Source organism: Pelobates fuscus, chromosome 13, assembly GCF_036172605.1.
Source record: "Pelobates fuscus isolate aPelFus1 chromosome 13, aPelFus1.pri, whole genome shotgun sequence".
NCBI classification, from domain to species: domain Eukaryota; kingdom Metazoa; phylum Chordata; class Amphibia; order Anura; family Pelobatidae; genus Pelobates; species Pelobates fuscus.
The window spans coordinates 59,742,725-59,758,120 of record NC_086329.1 but is presented as its reverse complement, the minus strand read 5'-3'; the positions used below and the strand labels follow the sequence as shown (position 1 = coordinate 59,758,120).

At 46.3% G+C, this 15,396-nt stretch overlaps 1 protein-coding gene across 1 annotated transcript in view; it reads right to left on the bottom strand.

The window, feature by feature from the left end:
- Window positions 1-4,136, bottom strand: part of JMJD7 (jumonji domain containing 7) — a 149,342-nt gene extending 145,206 nt beyond the window's left edge. Inside the window, exon 1 of the mRNA XM_063440087.1 lies at window positions 3,949-4,136. Coding sequence (XP_063296157.1) covers window positions 3,949-4,114 — 166 coding nt within the window. The 5' untranslated portion in view covers window positions 4,115-4,136. The remainder of the gene's footprint in view (window positions 1-3,948) is intronic.
- Between the last annotated feature and the right edge of the window lie 11,260 nt (window positions 4,137-15,396).

Sequence of the window (15,396 nt, the reverse complement as noted above, 5' to 3'; positions counted from 1 at the left end):
CCTCTCCTGCAGCTCCTGTCAGCTCCCTCCTCCTCCGCGCCGGTCCGTTCAGCAGCTCCTGTCAGCTCCCAGTGTAAGTCTCACGAGAGCCGCGGGGTCATAGTGCAGCTCTCGCGAGACTTAGTGTGAGCTGGCAGAGGGAGCAGACCGGACAGGCGAGGAGGAGGAGGGAGCTGACAGGAGCTGCAGGAGAGGTAAGTAAACTCTCTGCCAGCCCCCCCTCCTACACAGTGCACACCACTGGACCACCAGGGAGTGAGAGCCCCTCTCCCTGGCCAGCTAACAAGCAGGGAGGGGGGGGACGAAAAAAAAATATACATAAAATAAAATTTTACAATAAAAAAAAAAATAATAATAAAAAATAATAATAAAACAAACAAATTAATATTAAAAAAAATAATAAAAAAAGGCCCACCCCCCACCAAGGCTCTGCATCACACACACACTGCGCTCACACACACTGCATTCATTATATACACACACTGTAAATAAATATTCAACTAATATAATTTTTTTAGGATCTAATTTTATTCAGAAATTTACCAGTAGCTTCTGCATTTCCCACCCTAGTCTTATACTCGAGTCAATAAGTTTTCCCAGTTTTTTGGGGTAAAATTAGGGGCCTCGGCTTATATTCGGGTCGGCTTATACTCGAGTATATACGGTATTTCATAAAAATAACCTGTGTCACATCATAATATTTTCATTAGCTTGCCAGCCTCCTGCCCACAGACTATGGACCCTGTGAAATATAATGTTAAAAAGACTCTGCTCGTGCAATTGGGATTATATGGTTCAGTTACCGAACAACCGCACAAACAAATATATATATAGAAAGGCCATTAGGCCTGAATTTGTGGGAGGAGTAAGTCCCCTACTTAATCTCCCAGCCCCTACTCACCTCTGACGTTGAAGTTCGAGTGTTGCTGCTCAACTTCCGGTCCGGGAATCCTATCCAGCTGCAGTCTCCGGCAGGATCCTCCGTCCGGTGTGGCTATCTGGCTTCCTAACAGCCAACCATGAGTCATACTTACACCCTCATTCCGGTCTCCTCCACGCCGCTCGGCGGTCTTACCAGGGGGCCGCCCCCCCACGAACTTGTAGAGCTCGCGGTATGTAAATACCCCTTCTCACAATACTACATACCGGCTTCGGTTAACATTACACTTGTTGTCTAGGTAACTTATTGTTTATGTGAAACTGCATTAGGATAATGTATGTTGGCTCTCAGAGTTCATGCTATGCTTATTAACAGTATGTGTAAAGGATGCACTCTCAATTTTTACACATTTCTAATAGATATCACTGCATAATGCTTCTATATGTAAAAACTTTCACACATGCTTTCCCATTGCGCTTGTGTCAGTTTTCATATGCCAGTTAGTGTGCGGTTATCGCCACCTTGTGGTTTTCTACGTTATTGGTTGGTTCCTTTCTTTATGTTTAATAAAGGTTTCTGTAATTTGCCCAATCTAACGAACTTAGCTGTTCAAATTACACAATATTATACCATTTCTTTAGGTGCAGATGTTAATCTTAGCTCTGTTAAAATGTCTTTGGTCTCCACAGATCGTCCATTTTGTTGTATATTACAGCTAAATTGCCAAGTCCTGGTTCTTGTCTTACAAACCAGGTATTGTATTTATTTACTTCAGTGTCTGTATTTTCAAGTCCTCAGGCAGACTTCACTCTAAACTTGTCACTCTGTCAGGATCTCACGTTGCGCTCACACAGATCAACATCTGTCTCAAACCCCTAGGTTTCTTCTACGATATCGCCAACTACCGTGCCTCTACTTAAATACTCAAAGGTAGTATCCACCATTACATAATTTCCAAGTATCCCATAGAAGGTGCGTGAACTGGCTTACAGGGACTGGGCTTCGGATCTAGATTAATGAGGTATTTTCATGTCCCGCAAGGCCATCTCCCACCTCAACACGGAGGTACGGCCCCACGTCCAAATCACAGGTAAACGCCTCATTCGCCCTTCTATAGGGCCATAGTCAGGGCCTCTTTCCATGGCCATACGTTTTGAACCTCTTAAAGGTCATTGAGAGGTCAACATCCTGCCACCACATCTGTGGCCACGTATTTACCTCGGCCAAATCATAGAGCCTCTCACAGCCACTTGGCACTAGTAGGGCCTCATCTGTCACTAGTCATAGTTAAGCTTTTCGCTTCGGCAATAGCCTTACAATCCAGTTCACCTTAGGACCCCCCACTGCCCTCCCCCCCCTCGTTTCATTATCTCATACGCCCCTAATATATCCAATTCATTAATTAGTTTCTAGAATGTCTCAAGATCCGGCTCCCATTGACGAGTTGCCTACCAATGAGATTCAGTTTACTCCTACCAGACCCGAGTCTCCAGGCGAATCTCTTGCACCCTCTGCCCCTACGTCCTTGAGAGCATGGACTATTCCTAAAATTACGGCCGAACTTAGGCTTACGGCTTGTAAGGCGAAACTTTACAGGCTTTTGACCTATCAGGCCCCCGAGCCTAGGCCAGGCACTAGCTCCCAAGGTCAACCATCTGGCGCTTGCACAGCCACCCAGGATACCCTTGCGGCAATCCTGGCCAATATGCAGACCCTGAACAGCAGGTTAAGCAAGGTGGAAAGTGCCATCGCCTCCCCAGGTAACCTCCCTGGCCTCTCAGCCCTCACCCGGCAGTCTCTGCTGCACCAACACCCGCCCCTATACTTCCCCCTTCAGCTCCTGCCTCAGATACGTCACCTTTCGTGTCACCAGCTCACTCCATCCCAGACTCCATTAGGAAAGAAATCCTGGATGGGAAGGATGTGTGTCTGCTGTCATTGCTTATAGCCTCCCAAGACGTGCTGGAGAACCAGGCTTATAACTTCAGGGATATTTCTGTGGTGCTTAATTACATCAATGTCCTGATGAAAGTTTGCTGATGTAAACTGAAACGTTGACAAGTTCTATGGATTAAAACCCTTTTCGTTTTTTTCAAGTCCTTGAGTGCTGGCTTCATTTGGCAGAGTATATATATAATATATTAGATTGTTATTAACATTAACATTTTTTTTATTATTTTACACTTGCAGGGACAGTCCCCCTGCACAGACAGTCCCCCTGCAGGCAAAAAACGCTCTGTTGAGCGATCACATGGCCCCCAGGGTCCTAATTTGCCACGGTTGAGACTGCCTGGGTTGCAGGCAGTCTCCCCACACCGGGAGCACCGCAGATCGCCGACGGGGTAACAACGGCGATTGGGTAAGTACATCTTACCGTTGTGACAGTTCAGGACCATCAGCGGTCCTCAACGGTAAAATATCGATGACGGTCCTGAAGCGTCACCGGTCACGAATGGGTTAAAACATTTAAAAACTGTTTAAGCCCTGAAGGTAAGAATGCGCCCAGAGGTCTCCTGCCACAATAACAACTTAATTTAGATAAAGTTGTTTTGGTGCCTGGATTGTTCCTTTAACTTTGCAATAACGCAAATATGTGACCCTCTGGCACATTTAGATTTTCTCTCCCTAAGCCCTAATAATGTTAAGGTGTAAAAACAAAAAAAACAAAAATACAAAAAAAAAAAAAAACCCTTGGTTGAATTATTTGAATGAGCTACTTTCTACACACTACTTTGTAAAATATAACATGCAATTTTGTAATCTGACATAGAGTGAAAATGACAAGGTCTACATACTTCTATGTTATATATACACTTGTTTATGTGGGTAGCAAATTAGGTTAAAAAATAATGTTTCACTTGGGCTGCAAGTGACACCTGGGTTAACGATATGCGTTATCAAAATGCCTTTCAAGTTTACTAAAGAACGAATCTACTTTACATGGGCAACATAAATCACACACTTCATTTACATGTGGAATACATGTTCCAGGACTTTGCTATACGTGAGCATGTAATAAACACGAACAGGTCTATAAGCCGTGTCCGATCACTTATCATTAGTCTTACCCCTGGATTCCTCGGAGAAGTCTTCTAAACATTTCCATACAGAATGCACTGTACCTGCCATTCTTATTGAAGCAGTAACGCTGTGGTATGCAAAACGAGGGTTGCACACCCACGTGTCGAAAACCAGCCAATAAGAAATTCGTTGCACAAAAAGAGGCTTTACCATTAATGTAAGCGGCTAAAAGGAACTGTGAGGTCCCAGAAACCACGTGACTACCGAGGACACGTGATGCGGGAGCTGCTGTTATTGGGCAACTAATACACGCTCTCTCATCTACAATACATTTACTCTCATTCTCTTTTTCCTACACACTCTCTCACTTTCGCTCACTCTATTAGTGTCTTGCTCTCTGTTACCCTCATGCCTTCTTTCCACACTCACGCACACTTTTTCAGGCTTGTTTAAAAACGTGACCTCATGTACACTGTTCAATGTCTGCCATGATCTCTCACTGTCTCACTTTCTATCCCACATATTCAATTAAAGGGACACTATATATATGAAACAAAAATGAATAGGCTCCCTAAAATAAAAAGGTGGAAGGCAGCAGTGAACCAGCAAGTATTCCCAACCCTTGCTAAAATACAAAATGTGGGGGGGTGGGCGAAGTTTGGTAAACCACGTGGTTTACCAAACCTTTTTTTTTTTTCCTACTTAAAGGGACACTGTAGGCACCCAGACCACTTCAGCTAATTAAATTAGTCTGGGTGCACTTTGTGTTTACATTACAGCTCTAAGTTTGCCCTCTGGAGGGCTTCCGGAATCCAAACGGACTTCCAGCATCAGATTTCCCCGTTGGATAGCATTGAATAATGCTTTCCTATGGGGTGTTTCTCATGCGCGTGGCCATTGCCGCACATGCGCATTAGGCCTCCCCTGCCAGCTGATGTCGGCGGGGAAAGAGCGTGGGCAGAGCATGATGCGGTGCCGAGAGACATCGGCACTGGATTCAGGTAAGTGGCTGAAGGGGGGCTCTCTAGGAGCTTATAGTGCCAGGAAAACAGGTTTGTTTCCTGGCAATATATAATCCCTTTAAATGGAAATGGTAGGCTAGGGATACAAAATTGCATTCCTAGCCTAAAATGCCTCCCTAAGGATGAAAGGGTAAAAACCCTTTTGTCCCTTTCCTTGATCAAGTGCCGATGTCCCTTGGTGCTGGGTCAGGCTCTGCCTTCGCTCCTCCTCCCCCGATGTCGGGGGTATGTATTCCGCATGTGCGGCACTCACATTAGGACAGCCCCATAGGAAAGCATTGAATCAATTATATATACAACGATATACGTCTATATCATACCCAAAATGCATATCACTAACTATATATAATGCTGAATAATCAATCTAGAAACAACAGCAACTATGCTGTATAATCAGAGAAACATAGAGTACACAATTTGTTCATTTAGATCCGATATGCCTCTCTTTGGAGCAACAGCCTGGATCTATCACCCCCACGGGGTAAAGGAGGGATATGATCTATGGCTATGAACCATAGTGTGGGGAGTCTGTGTGAGGCCATCAGTTAGCGTTTAGCGACTGATTTGTCCGTCTTTTGATCTCTGAATGCTGTCATGATGCCTGATCTATGGCCTCTTATGCGGTCCCGTAGTGTTAAGTCCATTTTACCGACATATGATAATCCACATGGGCAGGTTATTAGATATATCACGTGATCAGTCATACAGGTAATATGATAGGTAATATGCTGTGAAATAGGTATTCTCTTGCTGCTATGTGGATGCGCAAACGTGTTGCCTGGTATCATGTGGCTGCAAGTCACGCAGCCACTGCACTCCTAACAATCATTCTTCTTATGTGTTACAGCCTTCTTGTAACAATGTATGGGATCGATGCGTACCAGTAAATCCTTTGGACTTTTACTTTTATAACGGACAATGGGTCGGTTTTGGAACACAGATGGAAGGTTCTTATCTGCTCATAGTATATCCCAATGTTTGTCAATGGATTTCCGTATTTGTAAGGTCACGGTGTGAAATGTAAGAGGTAAGAACATCTTAGCTGTATTAGAAGGGGGTACATGTTTAATCCCCTGTTGTTCTTGGATCCATTTATCCAAGCCTTTGATTTAGCCTCCTCTAGTATCCTAAGATGGTAGAAACATAGAAACATAGAATGTGACGGCAGATAAGAACCATTCGGCCCATCTAGTCTGCCCAGTTTTCTAAATACTTTCATTAGTCCCTGGCCTTATCTTATAGTTAGGATAGCCTTATGCCTATCCCACGCATGCTTAAACTCCTTTACTGTGTTAACCTCTACCACTTCAGCTGGAAGGCTATTCCATGCATCCACTACCCTCTCAGTAAAGTAATACTTCCTGGTATTATTTTTAAACCTTTGTCCCTCTAATTTAAGACTATGTCCTCTTGTTGTGGTAGTTTTTCTTCTTTTAAATATAGTCTCCTCCTTTACTGTGTTGATTCCCTTTATGTATTTAAATGTTTCTATCATATCCCCCCTGTCTCGTCTTTCCTCCAAGCTATCCTCTGTCTAGAAATCGCACCGTCATTTCTTTTAATTGTATATCCCTGTTAGCAGGATTACAGTTTGTTTTACGATTGCCTCCAGGCTAGCTGGAAGTTGGATCGCTTAGATGTCCTGGTTCCAGAGCGTGGAGAGGGAAAGCGCCACTCTGATAAGCATACTGCAGTAATCATGGAAATGTAGAGATTCCCCACTAGCTATGTGCAGAGCTAGTATACACCTTTCCCTACAACACGAGTCGAGGCTGCAAGTTGAGGGTAAAACGAACTGCTTTTATGGGTACTCATGCATGGTAATTTATACAAGTTTAAGGCCAGAGGAACATCCCCCTGGACTTGATGGAATACAGGACAATACAATGTTACAACCAATAGGGATAAAGTGCATTTTCTGAAATACTCCTCCCTACCCTGGAGATAATTGGTCTCAACGGTTATAGTAACTCAATTATCTCCAGGTACATGAAGTATCCACGTTTTATTCAACACAAGAAAACAGAATAAAAATATATAACTTTTATATTATTTTACTAAAATATTCCATTCGACCCCTCTCCAGACAGCTTGGATCTGAGTGCACAAAATATACGAATTACGCTCAGATCTCATGAATAGTATACGAAAGTTACTGGAATAAAGTCTGTCTGTATGGCGTTCGTGTCTTTTTGTCCGAACAGATGGGACAACCGGTACCCCAGCAGGATTCCTGCAAATTAATGGCAGATAATAGTTCCAGGGATTTGGCAATCGAGTCCCGTGGAGCATTCAACAAAAAAAAGATGGCCGTCACCTCGTTTTCGACATACGAACAGCGACCCCCTTAGTGATAGGTGATTATGTTGCGGTTACCCACCGAAACCGCAGCTTCAAGGGGACTAATAGGGGGCACACGCTCGGGTCTAGGTGGTCGTCGTTCGGTAGTTCTTTTGGTTCTTTGTTCGGTACCCTGTTCGACCCTTTATATACGAACGGTGACCTGTAAGCCTGGGTACTTATGCACAAAGCGTTGTACGATCAGATTACACACATGTGCCATGCACGGCACATGTGTCAACTTGCCCAAATGCAATGCCGCCAACAAATTTCTTCCGTTGTCACAAACCACTTTGCCGATCTCCAGTTGGTGCGGAGTCAGCCACTGATCCACCTGTGCGTTCAGGGTGGACAGGAGTGCTGGTCCGGTGTGACTCTCTGCTTTCAGGCAAACCCAAGACGGCGTGACACTGCCGTATCCGGGATGTGGAACAGTACCTGGGGAGCTGGGGGGGGGGTGCCGTTGATGTGGAGCAAGACGCAGCAGCAGAAGAGGACTCAGCCGAGGAGGTTATGGAAGAGGATGGAGTAGGAGGAGTAGAGGAGGTGGCAGCAGGCCTGTCTGCAAGTCGTGGCGGTGTCACCAACTCCTCTGCAGAGCCACGCATTCCATGCTTGGCAGCCGTCAGCAGGTTTACCCAATGCGCAGTGTAGGTGATATACCTGCCCTGACCATGCTTTGCAGACCAGGTATCAGTGGTCAGATGGACCCTCTCCCCAACACTGTGTGCCAGACATGCCATTACTTCCTTTTGCACAATCGAGTACAGGTTGGGGATTGCCTTTTGTGCAAAGAAATTTCGTCCGGGTACCTCCCACTGCGGTGTCCCAATAGCTACAAATTTTTTGAACGCCTCAGACTCCACCAGCTTGTATGGTAAAAGCTGGCGGGCTAAGAGTTCAGTCAAGCCAGCTGTCAGACGCCGGGCAAGGGGGTGACTTTGTGACATTGGCTTCTTATGCTCAAACATGTCCTTGGCAGACACCTGACTGTGGGCAGATGAGCAGGAACTGCTCAAGGCGAGAGATGGAGGGGCTGATGGTTGAGAGGGGGCAAGTTGGACAGCAGTGGTTAACGTGGCTGAAGATGCTGGACCAGGAGGAGGATGGCGGCTTTGAGTTTGTGTGCTGCTTGTACTCATGTGTTGATCCCATAGGCGTTTGTGATGTGCGATCATGTGCCTTCACAAAGCAGTTGTACCTAGGTGGGTGTTGGACTTCCCACGACTCAGTTTCTTTTGGCACAGGTTGCAAATAGCATCGCTGTTGTCAGAGGCAGACACACAAAAAAAATGCCACACTGCTGAGCTGTGCAATGACGGCATTCTGGTGGTGGCAACAGCATGTGTTGATTGGCGTGCTGTCTGGCTGACCCCGGGTGCCGATGCATGCTGTCTGACTGTGCCACTAGCTCCTTGCGACGACCTCCCCCTGCTTCCAACTCGTCTCCTCCTCCTCATCTCTGTCTCCCCATCTGATCTTTCCCCCTGTTCTTTTCTCTTCTAGCGGGCACCCACATGACATCCACGGACGCATCATCATCATCAACCGCTTCATTTGTATCCGACAACTCAGCAAAGGAAGCAGCAGCGGGTACAACATCATCATCATCACACCGTACGTGTGTAATGCTGCCTGTTATCTACATCCTCTGGCAATAATGGTTGCACATCACTCATTTCTTCCAACTGATGTGTAAATAACTCCTCTGACAGACCAAGTGAAGCGGCTGTGGTGCTAGTGTTGGTGGTGGCGGCAGGCGGGCGAGTGGTAACTTGAGAGGTGCCCGAAGCTAAGCTGGAGGAGGATGGTGCGTCAAGGTTCCGAGCGGAAGCTGTAGAAGATTGGGTGTCCTGTGTTAGCCGGTCAACTATGTCCTCAGAACTTTTCAAGTTCAGGGTACGTGGCCTCTGAAAACTGGGCATTATTCTAGGGCCAAAGGGAATCACAGCACCACGACCACGACGGCCCCTTCGGGGTGACCTGCCCTCTGCCTGTCATCTTTTTTTCGATTAGTGGTACTATGCATGCAAGCTACTGTGAGACCAGATATGAGTGGCACTGTGCAGTGGCAGAAGTTGGCAGAGTAGACGCTGTAGGCCTGACACACACGCTTGCAGACAACTAACTGCTATTCAATCTATTACAGTCAAAATTGTATTTTTTTTTTTTTTTTTTTTTAAATGTACACTACTGTTACACCAGATATGAGTTGCACTGGTGTGACACTGTGCCCTGGCAGGCCCTGAAACGCACACTTGTGAAGGAAACTGACTGCTATTATATGACAGTCCAAAAAGTGTTTTTTCTTGTTAAATGCAAGCTATTTTGACACCAGATATGAGTGGTGGCACTGGGCAAGTGGGAACAGTATACGCTGTGAGCCTGACACACACGCTGGCAGACAACTAACTGCTATTCAATCTATTACAGTCAAAATTTTATTTTTTAAAAAAAATTTACACTACTGTTACACCAGATATGAGTTGCACTGGTGTGACACTGTGCCCTGGCAGGCCCTGAAACGCACACGCGTGAAGGAAACTGACTGCTATTATATTACAGTCAAAACATTTTTTTTTGTTTTTTTTTAAATGCAAGTTATTGTGACACCAGATATGAGTGAGTGGTGGCACTGGGCAGGCCCTGAAACGCACACTAGTGAAGGAAACTGACTGCTATTATATTACAGTCAAAAACGTTTTTTGTTTTTTTTAAATGCAAGCTTTTGTGACACCAGTGAGTGAGTGGTGGCACTGGGCAGGCCCTGAAACGCACACTAGTGAAGGAAACTGACTGCTATTATATTACAGTCAAAAACTTTTTTTTTTTAAAATGCAAGTTGTGGTGGCACTGGGCAAGTGGGCACAGTTTATGCTGTGAGCCTGACACACAGTCTGGCAGGCAGGCAACTGCAATTACATTACACAGAAAAAAAAACAGACTGATGTTCTAGCCCTAAAAAGGGCTTTTTTGGGTGCTGTCCTTACAGCAGAGATCAGATGAGTCCTTCAGGACTGTAGTGGACACTGAATACACTAGCCTAGCTATCAATTTCTCTATCAAATCAGCAGCAGCTACACTGTCCCTCCTCTCACTAAGAATGCAGCTTCACAATGAAATTAAAATGGATGCTGTCCAGGAGGTGGGAGGGTCTGGGAGGGAGGGTCTGCTGCTGATTGACTGGAATGTGTCTGCTGACTGTGAGGTACAGGGTCAAAGTTTACTCAATGATGACGAATAGGGGGCGGACCGAACAGCGCATATGTTCGCCATTCGTGGCGAACAAGCGATGTTCGCCAGGAACTATTCGCCAGCGAACAGTTCGGGACATCATGTACCGAACTGTTCGCTGGCGAATAGTTCCCGGCGAACATAGCGTGTTCGCGTTTGCCGCGGCAGGCGAACACATGCGCGGTTCAATCCGCCCCCTATTCGTCATCATTGAGGAAACTTTGACCCTGTGCCTCACGGTCAGCAGACACATTCCAGCAAAATAGCAGCAGACCCTCCCTTCCAGACCCTCCCACCTCCTATACAGCATCCATTTTAGATTCATTCTGAAGCTGCATTATTAGATAGAGGAGGGAAAGTGTAGCTGCTGCTCATTAGATAGGGAAATTGATAGCTAGGCTAGGGTATTCAGTGTCCACTACAGTCCTGAAGGACTCATCTGATCTCTGCTGTAAGAACAGCACCCCAAAAAGCCCTTTTTAGGGCTAGAACATCAGTCTGCTTTTTTCCTGTGTAATCTAATTGCAGTTGCCTGCCTGCCAGCTTCTGTCTTAGGCTCACAGTGGATACTGTGCCCACTTGCCCAGTGCCACCACTCATATCTGGTGTCACAATAGCTTAAGCTTGACATTTAAAAACAATTTTTTTTCACTGTAATAGATTGAATAGCAGTGAGTTATCTGCCAGCTTCTGTGTCAGGCTCACAGTGGATACTGTGCCCACTTGCCCAGTGCCACCACTCATATCTGGTGTCACAATAGCTTAAGCTTGACATTTAAAAACAAAAAAAACTTTTTTCACTGTTATAGATTGAATAGCAGTTACTTGTCTTCAAGTGGGTGTGTCAGACCTTCAGCGTGTACTCTGCCAACCTCTGCCAGTCCAGTTTGCCACTCATATCAGGTGTGACAATAGCGTGCTTTTAAAAAGAAAAAAAAGTTTTTCCACTGTAATAGATTGAATAGCAGTTGCCTGCCTGCCAGCTTCTGTGTCAGGCTCACAGTGGATACTGTGCCCACTTGCCCAGTGCCACCACTGATATCTGGTGTCACAATAGCTTAAGCTTGACATTTAAAAACAAAAAAAATGTTTTCACTGTAATAGATTGAATAGCAGTTAGTTGTCTGCAAGCGTCTGGGTGTCAGGCCTTCAGCGTGTACTCTGCCAACCTCTGCCAGTGTACTTTGCCACTCATATCTGGTATCACAATAGCGTGCCTTTAAAAAGAAAAAAAGTTTTTCACTGTAAGCTAATAGCAGTCAGTGTCCTTAAAGCGGGTGTCAGACCTTCAGCGTGTACTTTGGCAACCTCTGCGAGTCCACTTTGCCACTCATATCTGGTGTCACAATAGCGTGCATTTAAAAACAAAAAACTTTTTTCACTGTTATAGATCGAATAGCAGTTAGTTGTCTTCAAGCGGGTGTCAGGCCTTCAGCGTGTTCTCTGCCAACCTTTGCAAGTGCACTTTGCCACTCATATCTGGGGTCACAATAGCGTGCATTTAAAAACAAAAAACTTTTTTCACTGTTATAGATTGAATAGCAGTTGGTTGTTGTGGCGAAACCGACCTCGCCACCTGTCCTTGGAGGGGGCTGCTTGCCCGCCTCTTGCCTTTGGACTATGGCCCTGGGAGATTGGGCCCTTTTACAAAACGTATTCGGCCCTAACAGAGTGCATGTCACTCATTCTGGCCCTTTAAACACAGTGGGGCCATTCGGTACTTGCCCTGTGTGAGCGGTGATACCCCCAGATAGCTATGCCATGGAGCCTATTCATATAATGAAAGACTATGGGAAAGACTTTGGCTCCATGGCAATTAAACTGTATTTGTGTGGTCTGCATGCCATTCATCTAATAATGTGCACGCAGACCTGAGCTATCTGGGGATATGTTACATGTCTGTGTTTAATGTATAAAAGTGACTTTATATATTTTAAAACATAATCCTGTATTTAGGTCCCCACATGTGTAATGGAGTTTTGTCTTTGACCTGGGAGATAATTGGATTACTTCTCCAATTATCTCCAGGGCAGAAGGGAGGAAGCCAGGGTGCATTGTGGGGATGTTTTACTTTTCCTGTTTGAGGCAGATTAAAATACTGCCAGCCAGGGGGAACAAAATATACTTTTACTAACTTTTGAACCCCTGGTCTGATTCATGCAATTTTTAATATGTTGTTCCCCTGAATGGATTGATTGTGGATATGTATTTTTATGTGAATGTGATGTATGGTTTTAAAGTTACAGAGTATGTGTGGAAACTGTATTTTTACTGTATATAATAATTATGTTAATTGCTTATCTGAGGGGAGGGGATGTGTGGGTTGTACTGTTGCTTGATTGGTTGTTTTATGCCTCCCCCTGGGTGTGTCCTGTATGTGCACAACTGTAATAAAAACCAGGCTGGGTGTTCCAGACCTCAGATTCTGCTTGACCCTCAAACCGATGTGTCGTCTCGTTTTTTGGGGAATTGGATTGTATGCTGACTGCCAGGAGTGTAAGCGGATTGTATGCTTTTCCTGTTCAGCTATTCCAGGGTTCGTGTGTTTCCAGTTCGGGAGTTGGAAGATTTGTACAGTTTGCAGTTCGGAAGATTGGTGCTTGCAGTAGCTGCTGGTCTATGGAAAAGGGGGATATCGCCTAATCTGGGTTTTATCCTCTTGTAAGTGAAACGGTCCGTTACAGTTGTCTTCAAGCGGGTGTCAGGCCTTCAGCGTGTACTCTGCCAACCTCTGCCAGTGCACATTGCCACTCATATCTGGTGTCACAATAGCGTGCATTTAAAAACAAAAAAACTCTTTTCACTGTTATACATTGAATAGCAGTTAGTTGTCTTCAAGCGGGTGTCAGGCCTTCAGCGGGTACTCTGCCAACCTCTGCCACTGCACAGTGCCACTCATATCTGGTCTCACAGTAGCTTGCATGCATAGTACCACTAATCAACAAAAAAAAATGACAGGCAGAGGCAGGCCACCCTGCAGGGGCCATCGTGGTCGTGGTGCTGTGATTCCCTTTGGCCCTAGAATAATGCCCAGTTTTCAGAGGCCACGTACCCTGAACTTGAAAAGTTCTGAGGACATAGTTGACTGGCTAACACAGGACACCCAATCTTCTACAACTTCCGCTCGGAACCTTGACGCACCATCCTCCTCCAGCTTAGCTTCGGGCACCTCTCAAGATACCACTCACCCGCCTGCCGCCACCACCAACACTAGCACCACAGCCGCTTTACTTGGTATGTCAGAGGAGTTATTCACACATCCGTTTAAAGAAATGAGTGATGCGCAACCATTATTGCCAGAGGATGTAGATAACAGGGATATGTCTCAGGCAGGCAACATTACACACATGGACGTACGGTGTGATGATGATGATGTTGTACCCGCTGCTGCTTCCTTTGCTGAGTTGTCAGATACAAGTGAAGCGGTTGATGATGACGATGCGTCCATGGATGTCACGTGGGTGCCCGCTCGGCAAGAAGAAGAACAGGACGAAAGTTCAGATGGGGAGACAGAGAGGAGGAGACGAGTTGGAAGCAGGGGGAGGTCATCGCAAGGAGCTAGTGGCACAGTCAGACAGCATGCATCGGCACCCGGGGTCAGCCCGACAGCACGCCAATCAACGCATGCTGTGTCCACCACCAGAATGCCGTCATAACAGAGCTCAGCATTGTGGCAATTTTTTTTGTGTGTCTGCCTCTGACAACAGCGATGCCATTTGCAACCTGTGCCAAAAGAAACTGAGTCATGGGAAGTCCAACACCCACCTAGGTCCAACTGCTTTGCATAGGCACATGATCGCACATCACAAACGCCTATGGGATCAACACATGAGTACAAGCAGCACACAAACTCAAAGCAGCCATCCTCCTCCTGGTCCAGCATCTTCAGCCACGTCAACCACTGCTGTCCTCCTTGCCCACACTCAACCATCCGCCACTCCGTCTCTCGCCTTGAACAGTTCCCGCTCATCTGCCCACAGTCAGGTGTCTGTCAAGGACATGTTTGAGCGTAAGAAGCCAATGTCAGAAAGTCACCCCCTTGCCCAGCGTCTGACAGCTGGCTTGTCCGAACTATTAGCCCGCCAGCTTTTACCATACAAGCTGGTGGAGTTTGAGGCGTTCAAAAAATTTGTAGCTATTGGGACACTGCAGTGGAAGGTACCCAGACAAAATTTCTTTTCACAAAAGGCAATCCCCAACCTGTACTCGATTGTGCAAAAGGAAGTAATGGCATGTCTGGCACACAGTGTTGGGGCAAGGGTCCATCTGACCACTGATACCTGGTCTGCAAAGCATGGTCAGGGCAGGTATATCACCTACACTGCGCATTGGGTTAACCTGCTGACGGCTGCCAAGCATGGAATGCGTGGCTCTGCAGAGGAGTTGGTGACACCGCCACGACTTGCAGGCAGGCCTGCTGCCACCTCCTCTACTCCTCCTACTCCATCCTCTTCCATAACCTCCTCGGCTGAGTCCTCTTCTGCTGCTGCGTCTTGCTCCACATCAACGGCACCCCCCCAGCTCCCCAGGTACTATTCCACATCCCGGATACGGCAGTGTCACGCCGTCTTGGGTTTGACTTGCTTGAAAGCAGAGAGTCACACCGGACAAGCACTCCTGTCCATCCTGAACGCACAGGTGGAAAAGTGGCTGACTCCGCAGCAACTGGATATCGGCAAAGTGGTTTGTGACAACGGAAAAAAATGGTTGGCGGCATTGAAGTTGGGCAAGTTGACACATGTGCCGTGCATGGCACATGTGTGTAATCTGATCGTACAACGCTTTGTGCATAAGTACACGGGCTTACAGGAAGTCCTGAAGCAGGCCAGGGAGGTGTGTGGCCATTTCAGGCGTTCCTACATGGCCATGGCGCACTTTGCAGATATCCAGCGGCGAAAC